We start from the raw sequence: 12,765 nt of genomic DNA, 5'->3' as shown, positions 1-12,765 counted from the left end.
TGTCAAGGATATTCAACAGAGCATTGCCAATGAGGCACTCCACTGAATATAGCCGGATACGGACCTAGCGAGCAGGATAAACTTATCCAGCTCACTTTAGGACTGCTCACTTGCACTGCTATTCTTAGCCAGATAAATTGTCAAGGATATTCAACAGAGCATTGCCAATGAGGCACTCCACTGAATATAGCCAGATACGGACCTAGCGAGCAGGATAAACTTATCCAGCTCACTTTAGGACTGCTCACTTGCACTGCTATTCTTAGCCAGATAAATTGTCAAGGATATTCAACAGAGCATTGCCAATGAGGCACTCCGCTGAATATAGCCAGATACGGACCTAGCGAGCAGGATAAACTTATCCAGCTCACTTTAGGACTGCTCACTTGCACTGCTATTCTTAGCCAGATAAATTGTCAAGGATATTCAACAGAGCATTGCCAATGAGGCACTCCGCTGAATATAGCCAGATACGGACCTAGCGAGCAGGATAAACTTATCCAGCTCACTTTAGGACTGCTCACTGGCACTGCTATTCTTAGCCAGATAAATTATCCAGCTAAATTCATTCTGGAAGACCTCTGGAACACTTCCAACCTATCTGGCTAACCTTTATCCAGCTTTTTATTCAGTTAGCTGGATAAATCAGAGCAATTTAGAGCAATGGGAAATTTAAAACTTGCAATTTGTCCAATTAAACCTTGAGCTTAACCAGGCAAACCATCCAGATATTGACTTCAAAGTTTACAGGATTAGAGTGCTAAAAGGGCACATTTATACACAAAGCAATGGATTTGTTTGTTTCCTGGGTTCCTGTGCTTATCTCTTCACTACCAATTAAACAGTTTCATTTTATCCCATGTCTGTAACTTTTTAGTGTTTCAGTGCCAAGTTTTCTTTTTTATTGATTGTGACATGGCGGGAACATTAACAATAAGAATATTTATATTTTATGTTTAGTTCTCTTTACCGAGTTAATGCCAGATATTCCAAATGTTTTTAAAACATCCAGCATTTCAAAATGCATGTATAATTCACAAATGACTAACTAATTTTTGTTATTATGCCAAGAATTATATTTTAATTGCAGCAATAAATAAGTAGTGATCTTCATGGTTCAGGCATGATCCTGATAGCAACGCAATGTCTAAAACACTTCATATACAGTGATATATATACACTGTGCTATCTCTCTGGCTGAGTTAGAGCTGTGCTACAAGGGTTGCCAACTTTTGAACATCATAATCCTTGAGATAAGGTGCCAAAGTCTCAGTCTCAGAAGATTCCTCTCTGCCATCTCCTCCCTGTCAGGTTCTTCTCTCTCTGACCTTCCAGATTCAGATTTCATGTTCCTTTCCCCCCCCCCACATTTCTCCCTCCATTCGATTTTTCTCCTCTTCTCCCTGCCTCCCTAATATCCATTCAGGTTTCTTGTCCCCCCAGCCTCCTGGATCTTCTCCGTCTTTCCTCCCTCTTTTCAGGTTTCTCTCTCCTTCCCTCCCTCCTTTTAGCTTCCTCTCCTTCTTTCAGATTTCTTTTCCTTCCTTCATTACAGGTTCCTTGCCTCCTTCCCATCCCCCATTCCTATCCCTATGTTCTGGGTTCAGACGGTGCACACTGGCATTCTGCCCGGGGGTTCTGACCTGGGGGCTGAGCTCACTGAGGTCTACACTGGGTGCTACCTGAGGGGCTTATCACCTGCCTGCATACAGCATTACCTTGGGGGCTTACCCAAGATAAACAGACACATTTATTGGGATTATACCTGGGGGCTTGAACACAGAGTCACATACAAACTTTGATTCAGTACATCACAGTTCCAGGTACTTAGGAAAGTAAGTTTATTTCAGAAATAGGAGGATAGAACAAATAAAATAGATAATAACAACTGCTACATATATATTTATAAAACCTTAAACATAGAAACATAGAAATGACAGCAGAAGAAGACCAAATGGCCCATCCAGTCTGCCCAACCAGCTTTCATACTTATTTTTCTCATACTCTGACTGCTGAGGTCAGGACCCTTATTGGTAACTTTTTGGTTTTAATTTCTTTCCACCCCCACCAATTGATGTAGAGAGCAGTGCTGGAGCTGCATCAGTGTGAAGTATCAAGCCTAAATGTTTAGGGGTAGTAACCGGCCGCAATAAGCAAGCTACTCCCACGCTTATTTGTTTGCCCAGCCAAACAAAATAAACATGTTTCCTTTCATGTTTCCGAAGGATCAGCCTGTGCTATCACATCCAAGAGCCACTCTCCCCCCTCCCCCCTCTCTCTCACTGTCTCTCCTTATACACTAAAAATGCTTGTGAAAGCAGTGATGATCCCTCCCTCTGATTTCTTATCAAATCTCAGGTGCAGCTGTGTGGCCTTCACTTTTTCTCTCAGGTTTTATTATAAGTTAATAATAACTGCTTTCTCATCATAGACCTAGTGGAATAACTAAATAAACAGACTCTTGCCTGTTCATAAGCATTTCACAGTGCAATGGTAGTGCGCTTTGTCACAGCGGTGACAGAAGAATCCACCTTAGGAATTTTTAACATATCCAGGCAGTTCTCAGGGAGCGGGTATAATTTATCCATAGCTCTTCCAACACAAAGACCCGTCTCTGGGGACTCCCATTCCCTGAGGAGGAGCAAGCGATGCATAGGATGAAAAGGGAAAGTACGCGGTAAAGCCCTAAGTCCCGCCAGGTCCGGGTCCGCATTTGGGGTCATTGCCGCCGCCACAGAATCATCTGGGGGGGGGCATCAATTCCCAATTCCTGAAGAATGAAGGGAATAAGAGGCTCCAGCTCCTCCCGCCGAAATAAGCGCAGGACCCGGGGATCATCGCCCTCTAAGGGGGGGGGCAGTAGAATCATCATCATCCCCTGCATCAAAAAGGTCCAAAAGAGGCTGGGGAGGGGGGTCTACCAGGGGAGGGGAATCCACCGGGGGAGGGGGAGCTCCCGGGACTACACGAACCCTAACAGAGCCCTGAGGGTCCGGGACAACGTCAGGGGAAGGCACCGGGAAATTAGGAGGGTTAGGAAGGGGGGAAAAATTAGGAGGGGGGGCCACCTCCCTCTGTAAACTGGCCAGGTAAGAATCAAGCATTAATAAAACAAATTCTGAGGAAAAAAAGGGCCCGGACCGGATTACTTACGGGGGGGGGGGGGGGTGTGTGTGTGAGGTGAGTGGGGATCCGAGCCACCCCCCCGAGAGCGAGCCCTCACCCCCTCCGAGAGCGAGCCCTCACCCCCTGAAATGCACCTTGAACATACCCCTTCGCGGGAGAGCCGGGAGGCCAACTCTCCACAGGCTAAACAGCCAGATGGCCGCGGCATAGAGCAGGGAAGCAGCCGCTAAGGTAATTAAAAACAGCTGAGCAGGGAGCCCCTGAGGAGCTGGGCGGGAGATTGAAGCCCGCTCCCTCCTCACAAAATCAAACTGCTGCCTTTTTTTTTTTTTTTTTAATTTAAACAAAGACAAGTAAAAAATATATTCTGTGAAAGCTTAGAAAAACAAAAAACAGTTTATTCACATTAATAATTCATTGCATTCACCGAGGCAGGGGTATAATAATCCTCCCTGAAGCTCCACCGAGGTATGGGCATCTCGGGGCACGTGGGGAGAGGGACTGGCACCACCAGTATCACCCACACTAGGTCACTGGGAAGGGAACCTAGGCTGACAGAAATCAAGGGGCAAAGCCCCCCTAGGAACCCCAAGAGCGAGGGAGACAAAACTGTCTGCCCTGACACAGTCAGTCAGAGAAAACTGACAAAAAGAATTTTTTTTTTTTTTTTTATAATAATTAAGAAGTAAACTAAAAATGTACTTGCGTGAGCTTGCCCTAAAGAAAGAAGAAGAAAGACTACCAAGGGCAAGGTAAACAGGGAACCAAAGGGTGAGCTGTTCCAACTGCTGGAGACAGACAAATACCGAGGGTTCCTGGGTGGGTTCCGTCCTTATATGGGCAGCCTCAGAACTCTGCTCTGTCTCCACCTGCTGGAACGGGGGCTTAACCCATGGTCTGGACTGATCCGGGTACGTACAGGGAAAGAACTCACTGTGTTCACGTCTGCGATCGCTTCTAGGTAGTCAGGAGTCTTCTGAGCATTCGGGAAGGTAGGCCCTCAAAGAGCGAGTACCTGATCCCGTCTTAGTAATCTGAAATTAAGAAGAGAGAGCGGGTACCCCTGGTAAGGTGGTGGAGGCAGAGCAGCGGAGAAAGAATTCCCCTTGCTAACTCGATTCGTAGTTGCAAGCAAAGACCTTTTAAAGTGGAAGCGGATGATGTCACTACGGGGGGGGACGCCCCCGAGGTTCGCGCCCTTGATGGTACAAACCCTGGAGCGCGCGCGCCTTTACGTCATCAGGAATATGGTGGATCCGCAGCGTCAGGCCAGCCCGGGGATTCCAGGAAGTACAGCGAGGAGAAGCTGCAGGAGCATCTGTCCGTCAGACCCGAAGGGAGTCGCCTCTAAGGTAGAGAGGGTGGAGCGAGGTCGAGAACAGGCACGAACGCAACACAGTTAAATTCAGGTGTAGCACATATTCCTCCAGCCCCCTGTGGTGCAAAAAATAAAAACAAAAAAAATTTCCTGTTTCAAAAATCTATTCTAGTTCTTTCTACAAAAAAATGTTACTATCAGGGTGTCAAATTGATGTACAGATAGCATATGCTGCTGAACCATTAACTCAGAGAACAGCAACTATGGAGCAATAAAAGTGCATCAATTCAGACTGTATCATTAACCTGAGAATCAAAATAGCATCTGCAAGTAACAGTGTGACTAGGTGTTAGCTAAGTGTATCATAAACATGTCAGTTATTACATTTCAAAGAGATCTAGATATGCATAGTGCTTAAAAACAGTGTCTAAGTCAGGCCACCCCCATGGAATAAGGAAATTCTGAGCACTTCAGTCCATAAATGAAATCTTCTGTGGCAAAGGGTAGGTTGATTTCAAGTTATGAGGTCAATGACAAATGATGCAGCACAGCACTCTGGAAGCTGTCCTCGAAACACAGCCTCTGCACTCTCATCACTAATTCAGATGTTTGTGTTTATGGATTAATACCTGATATGAGATGAATAAAAAACTGAAATTAAGTAAATAAGAAACTCTAGAATAAACCATAATTTCTTGTATGTAATAATCCCATATACATTAATATATATGGATATCCAATATTGTTTTGTCTTAGGCCTGGATTCACTATTCTCGCAGTGAAGCAGCTACATAATGTCCAATCCCTTCTTTGTTTCCCCGTTTTTTTATAAGATAACACAATATTCAGACAAAAGCAGCCTAGGTTCTCATTCATTCATTCATTCATTCAAACTGTACATATAAAATCATGACACATAATGTAAACCCCAAAAAGTGGAAGGAGGAAAAGGGGAAGGAGAAAACAAAAATTCACAAGTACTTGTAAAAAAACAAACCAAAACCCAGTACCCTCCCCCCCCCAAAGAACACCCCATAGTACCTCCTTGCCTGCAGGTTCATGGATTATGTCTGAATTTAAACAAAAGTTAACAGGGAAAAAGAAAAATAAATTTAAGTTATCACCCCTTAGCATATTATACTCTAGAATATATTATTCAAAACATTTTGCCCATAAAACCTCAGCAGTGTCTGTTTCACTTAAATGATGTCAGAAGTTACTGTTTATTCATTGCCCTCTTCCATAGTCAGTAAACTCTGTCTTCATCTGTACACAGTGTAAGATGAACAGCATATAATTACACACAACAGAACACATAATGACAGACAACCACAAACAGAAAACAATTATCGAACATTACAGCTAAAAAAGTAGGCCTTTTAAAAGCCAAAAAAAATAATTATTTGGATCCAGAATTAAGCAAAAAATCAGAATTTTTAAAACAGATCAGTAAAAAAAAACCCCCAAAAAAACCCAAAACAAAATCTAGGAGAGAGAGAAAAAAAACTCAGATTTTACACTTTATCCTGCAGAGCAGTCTTTGTTCTTGTCAATCTGGAAAAAAAAGAAAATCTCACATACGAAGAGGGGTTAAGTTAACTCAAATCACAAGGTAAAAAATAGCTATAAGCAACTGAGCTACACAATTAAACCACTGCCAGGAGTATCCACAGTGATCGGTCTCCGCATCTTCTGTCATCTGTTGTGATCTCCATGCTGGTTGTTGTGTGTGGCTGGCCTCTCTGACTTTTGGGGGGACGACACAGCTCATCAGGATATATAGACCACCTTTCATTGATTATCCAAGCAGCCAGCATCGCTAGGCACTTTTCTTGGCGACAGAGCGGCCAGCTTAGGTAGGTGCTTCGCTAGGCGCTTTTCTGGGTGCTCAATCGTATAGATTTGCAACCAAGTAAGAACTGAACTCAGTGCCTGAGTGGCAAGATTAGCTAGGCGCCTTTCTGGGCACCCGATAGTATAGATACGCAGCCAACTAACCACCTAGCTCAGTGCTTGAGTGGCAAAATTTGCTAGGCATCTTTCTGGGTGCCAGCGCATCCATATTCGCTACCGGTTGAGTGCCTATGTCGGCACCCGAGCATCCAGATTGGTGCCCAACTGAGTACCTATCTCGCTGTTATGCCAGTGTGAATTGGCATCCATGAAAATATTTGCCATATTTTCTGCAGCACATTTATTTGAAATATTAAAAGAACTTTCCAGGCTCATACTTTCACTTAATAGAGAGACCCGTTTGCTCGCTCGCTTTTATGTGTGGATTATCGGCTTGGGTTTTTTTGAGCACGGATGCGGCCGCTTATTACATAGGTCCTTATCTTGCTTAGGAACACACATTTCTCCATATGCGCATGGTTTTCTGTGCACAAATCATTTGCATTATGTATGGTTTTTTTACTAAGGATGTGATTCGGCCGAACCTTTTGGTTCGGCCATCGTTATCAGCCCACCACGAGAAATTTAGTTTCCCGTGGTTCGGGCCGTTTTTTTTCCGGCCGCCCCGAAACGAATTTTCCCGAAATTTCGGGAAAATCCACTTTGCACATCCCTATAATCCCCCCACCCTCTCGACGCGGGCCATCCATTGCTCCTACCATGTGACAGGGGCCGACCAATGGCACTGGTAGCCCCTGTCACATGGTAAGGGCAAAGGGCCACCGGTGCCATTTTGATTAGTGGCAGCCGACAGCCCGAGAGGGGGAGATTGCTCCCGGGACCCCCGCTGGACCACCAGGGACTTTCAGTAAGTTTTGGGGGGGTCGGGAGGGTGGGGGGTTATAATTAATTTAATTTGAAGGGTTGGGGTGGGTTTGGGTTTTTTGTTTTTTTTTAAATGTGCCCTTTCTTCCCCCTGAAAAAATGATAGGAAAACCACACAAAATTTCATGGGTTTTCCTTTTGTTTTGTCAGGCCCCCCCCCCCCCCGAAATGCGACGAAATAGGAAATATCGTCTTTATTTCCTATTTCGTTGCAAACGAATGCACATCCCTATTTTTTACATCCCGTGGAAGCAGCATCTTCAGCCATGTGCGGTGATTAAAACCCGCACTCTTTATTGGTGCCTGTTTTGCCGCGGGACTTATTACATTGGTCCCTTACAGTGGTGGAGGTTTAGTATACCATGATATAAACAGCAGGCCATGAATAGTTTAACACTGTATTAACCTGTCCTAATTGCAGCCCTAAAAAAATTCAGATGTAAGTCAAAGCTGCTGCTGGGATAGCATAAATAGAGAAAGAACAAACACACACTAGTTAAGGAAAACACGCTTTGCATTCAAAACAGCCTTGTTTAGAAAGGCATTGGGACCAGACCATTTATCTTAGCACCTTACATCCCATTGTTGGGTGCCGGATTGTTTCTAATCATCGGTCTTTAATAGTTCCAGTTCTCCAAGTCCCATATTGTTTTGAAAATAATTTTTTTAAATGCAAGTAAAATTTTCCAGACTGAGGTCATGCAAAACAAAATGAAAAACCAATACTTATCTCAAGTCTCAAGGGTTAGGATCTCAAAGGCAGGCTTCCAATGACATTGGGTCCACAGGAATAAGGTGAATAGGACGAAGCTCAAATATTGTCTCATCTAAAACCAACCCGATGCTGCGGCGTTTCAAAACCACTTTTCTTCTTCAGGGGTCATTATGGAAATCCAGCGATGAAAATGGTATTTTTTTTTCCATAGACACCACAAGAAGCGAGCGCTCCTTCTATGAATAATTAAAGTTCTTGGTGCTCTGATTTGGCTCAAAGTTCTGACAAGTGGTAGGCATCTTGTTCTACACCATTTTTCCTCTTATTTCTCAGAACCAGCAGGCTAAAGTAGCCCAGCTCTATCTGCCACTGCTCGGATTGCTGTTGGAGAACATATCACGACTGGCTGGCAAGGACACGCTGTATCAGTGCGCGACAATGACTCATTCAGTGAGTAACTTCCTGGACTTGCATCCGTCCTGGTTTAATTAACTTTCTGTTTCACTTGCGCTCACACTGTTGCAAGGCTATTGATAGTACAGCATATGCACTTGGAGCCCGATTTTCAAAAATCGCTGAATGCTACTTAGCCGGATAAGTAGTGGCCGCTGAATGTCTGGCTATGCTCAGCGGCTGCCATTTAGCTGGATTAAGCCTATCTGGCTAAGTAGTTAGCCAGATAAGTTATGGGCGGGCAGTGGGAGGATTGGCATGGCTCTACTTATCTGGTCTAACTCAGGGCCTGATTCACTAACCATTTTTCCCATAGACACAGAATGGGAGAAAAGCCTTAGGCAGTAACTTTTAAACAGGTGTGCGGGTGCACATGTGTGCACATTCATTGGCTCATTCCCAGGGACATGGCCATTTTATAACATATGTGCATATATGCATGCATGTTATAAATGCAATCCTTACCTGGGGTGTTTAGTCGCAAGGGCACACAATCTTATTTATAAACTTTGGGGCTGCTCCGGCTAGCTGACTCCATCCCAAGTTTGACTCTTGATCCCTGGGAGGGGGGATTCTTTCTATGGGGGGAGACTCTCATCTATGGCCCAGACAATAGTTTGTGATCTTGGGTGTGTGTTGGTAGCTGTGGCATCCCAGGGAGGGAAATGCTGTGAAAGAGCAGGCAGGACCAGGAACTGGGTGTTAAATTATAATTTACTGATTAGTTTAAGGTAAAATAAAATCTAGTTTTAAATACTTGTTCAGTTACAGGTGATTCCTGTACAGTCAGAGTATTTCACTATGGGTCGGTCTCCTTTTATTTCAGCAAACTGGTTGAGATTCCTATGGTGTTGTAAATTGTGCACTCAAAGCTCTCCCAGCAGCTTAACCGGGATTCCAAGGGCATGGGTCCCCTCTAGCACAGCAATAATCCTACCTTACAGTCCAGCGTCTTCCCAAAATCCCAGTCCTGTATCCTGTCCCATGTTGTTAGAGATCTGGATGGGATCTCTTTGATCTTACTTCTTTCCTTGTAGTTCTGCATTGGTGACTCCTTGGGTAGAAAAGTCTTAGGGTGGGAACTTGCTGACCCAGCCAGGCTCCCAGTGAAGAGGGGTAGCCCAAAAACTTCCTCACAAGAAAAGACTGGACTTCTGCTGTCGCAGGTGCTTGCCACATTCATGGGGGAGAATGGGCTCCCTGGTCTTCAGCCTCTGCACTCTGAATCCAGCCAACGAGGATGACCTTCATCAAAGGAACGGAGTGAAATGCAGTCCCTTCTGTGGTAGAGTTCTTCCAGACTTCGTGCACCTCACGCAGCCAAGCCTGTCACAGGTGTTTGCCTCTGTCTGGTGTCTGCTCTGCACTGACTCTAGCCACCCCTATTGTCACAAAATGGCTGGTTAAACAGGGCGTGAGCAACCAATCCTGGCTTTCCTAGGTGGGAGGAGGGCAAAAGGGATGGCTAGCTCTGAAGGTGTTTTAGTAATGGATATGGAGCTAGGGCATTCAGTGACAGACTGGGGGGAGGGGGGGTCACATAAATTAGCCTGAATGCACGCACATGTGTGCCCAATTTTAGGTGGACAGGCGCCTATGTGCACAAATGCCGCTTCTACCACGTAAGTGGGGGGCTTTTAAAAGACACGTGCGCCGACGCCATTACCGTTTTTATCAGTTCGTTCCCAGTTTGCCCAGGTAAGGAATGGAACTATCAAACCTCCCTAGTTTAATAACCTCCTTTCTCCCCTGTGAGCCTCCGCCCTTAAAACCCCGCTGATGTGATTTAGTTTTTTTGTTTTTCGACTTACATTCCGTCCATAGCAGAAGTAAAGTTACGCAGCAGGGGACCCTGGCGCACTTGTTCGCGTAAGTTTTTACAAGCAAATTTCAAGGAAAAATCCAGGAACGCTTATGCCCACCACTTTTTCAGAACTTTTCATTTGTGCGCGTAGTGGCAAATATCAGCCAAATTTTAAAGCGGCCACGTGACTAAAAGACAGGGGTTATGCGCCTGGCCGGGCTTTGTGAGCGCCACGCGCATTTTCAAAGTGGCCCAGCCAGGCGCATAACCCCCGTTACATCCAGAAGTGCCAGGCCCAGAGAAAGGGGTGGTCCGGATGGCGGGGAAGGGTGGGGCTGGAGGTGGCCGGTAGAGTGGCCATTTGCTGCTGTGCCAGGGAAGTTTGCGCCGGCAAACAAGTTACTACTGCTCCTGAAGAGGAGCAAGAGGTAAAATAAAAAATTGGGGGTTAGATAGGATAGGGATAGGGGGTGGGAAGGAGAGGGGAAGAGGGAGGAAGGTCAGTTAGGTGGGTTGAAAAGTTCCCTCCCAGTCCGCTTCTTAATTGGTGGGGCTGGGAGGGAAATGGGAAAGGCCCGATCTCGTCGCCGCGTGGAGGTTGCATAATTCCTCCCCCCTTGCACCTGCCGCTCACAGATATGCGAGCGGATTATAAAATCCAGCACGCATGTGCATGTTGTCCACGGATTTTCTGCCTTGCATGCACCAGAGCAAAGTGGAAAATCAACCCCCTATGCATGTATGAAGGCAGCTTTTAAAATCTGCTTGGCGTGCACCAGCCCAACTTTTGCACATATCTTCTGGGTTTGGCGCACAGTAGGCTTTTAAAATTCACCTTTTAGTGAATTAGGCCTTTAACCGGATATAAATTATCCGGTTAAGTAACGCAGAATATGGGGATATTCAGCAGCATAGCTGTGCTGCTGAAATCCCATGTAAGTGAGCCGGATAAGTCTTATCTGGCTATCTTATATAAACAGCTACCTTTGAATATCTATCTCTTAATGTTCAAGTTATATTCTGCAGTTTGATGGATCCTCAAGTACTCTCTTGTCAATCAGATTTATTTTCCAGCAAGATGACTTTGCATTAATATACCAGTTATATATTTATTACGTCTGTATATTTATTCATTCAATTTATTTGTGTAGATAATTTTTATAGTACAGGGAGTGGCATGTGCTTGACTAACTTGAATCACCTGATTATTTGCAGGGCTCCAGAGACGATTTCATGTTCAACCTTTCTTCCCCTTCAAACAGATCAAGTCTCATTGCAGACAGAGATCCAGGTGAATGAAGCATTTCTACTTCACGTATACAAATTATATCAAATAAATGCATTGCCCAGACAATGACCTAAAACATAGCAATTCCTTTACAATATATTCTCTCTCTTTTGTATCTGTAGCTTATGGCACACCATTTTCGAATGGATACATGATGAAAAGAGAGGACTCAAGGGGTTCTCTAAACCAAGAAGTGGTGACGGGTTCTCCAGAACAGTGCAGCACTGGTGAAAATGTAAATCACACCGAGCATGCTCTGCTATTGACAGATGGGAGGCAATCAGAGGGTTATGTGATGGAAAGAGAGGATCCAAAAGGGTATTTGTGCCATGATGTGGCAACAGGTTCTCCAAAATCGTGCAGCACCAGTGAAGATATAAATTATCAGTTATATAGAACAATGGGATATCTCCAGTTTTACCAAAGATTTTGAAATTAGATGACTCCTCACTTCATACCCATGAGGAGATGACGAAACCTCCTTATAAGAAGAGATCTGATTGGGAACAAAACATGAAGGAGACAACCTTTAAAAGATGCTGAGAGACAGATCTCTGCTAGTAAGGCATTTTTAGTGACTCATTCAGAAAAGTTCCCCTGGAAGCAGGTAGTTCATGCCGAAACATCAACATTGGGACTTTGGAGGACTGCAGTTACCATCATCTTTCTTCTACTGGGAATATGTTCATCATCCATCAGGTCAACGTACATAATCTGTGGTGAAGCTGTGTTCTAACTCCTATTCCATTGGATCAGTATCTTGGATCTGCTTCCTATTGCAATTTTAATAATGATTGCACACACTCACACCCTCTCTGGGTCTTTCTGAAATGAGAGACCCAAAGAAGGACTCTGGATAAATCTTCTTGATTTTGATATGATAAGTCCTTTGGTCTCTGGTCAAGTCATTTGGACTCTGGATTTTTTTTAGCTCTTTTTTAAAAGATAAAAATAAAATAATTTAATAATAAATTCTATCCGGACTGTAGGTGAATGATTATACCATCTGTCTACAAGTGCTTGTCATTTATGATAGCACAAATTGTGCACCGATATACGACTCCTAATTTTAACATTTTTGGTAAAAATTGGAGAGACCCTATTTTTTTATATAATTGATTGCTTTGTGTAGGGAATTATTTTGCCTGTTTTGTTTTTTTTTTTGTGAAGAAGTAAATTATGCCATGCACACTGTGCTGCAGAGAGCTAGGAGGCTCCTAGCACCATGTGACAGCTTATTCCTTTTCCAGAGAGAGTCACTGTCAGGAAAACCCAGTGAAGAA

General features: G+C 44.3%; 1 protein-coding gene across 7 annotated transcripts in view; it reads left to right on the top strand.

Annotated features, from left to right (window-relative positions):
• Window positions 1-12,765, top strand: part of DOCK11 (dedicator of cytokinesis 11) — a 310,527-nt gene that overhangs the window by 175,270 nt on the left and 122,492 nt on the right. For all 7 annotated transcript variants that reach the window (XM_029606694.1, XM_029606693.1, XM_029606691.1 and 4 more), the window contains 3 exons: window positions 8,271-8,387; window positions 11,410-11,485; window positions 11,605-11,717. In XM_029606694.1, the coding sequence (XP_029462554.1) occupies window positions 8,271-8,387; window positions 11,410-11,485; window positions 11,605-11,717 (306 nt within the window). The remainder of the gene's footprint in view (window positions 1-8,270; window positions 8,388-11,409; window positions 11,486-11,604; window positions 11,718-12,765) is intronic.

This window comes from Rhinatrema bivittatum, chromosome 6 (genome assembly GCF_901001135.1).
Source record: "Rhinatrema bivittatum chromosome 6, aRhiBiv1.1, whole genome shotgun sequence".
NCBI classification, from domain to species: domain Eukaryota; kingdom Metazoa; phylum Chordata; class Amphibia; order Gymnophiona; family Rhinatrematidae; genus Rhinatrema; species Rhinatrema bivittatum.
The sequence above is the reverse complement of the archived record's forward strand: the minus strand, read 5'-3'. Positions and strand labels throughout refer to the sequence as shown.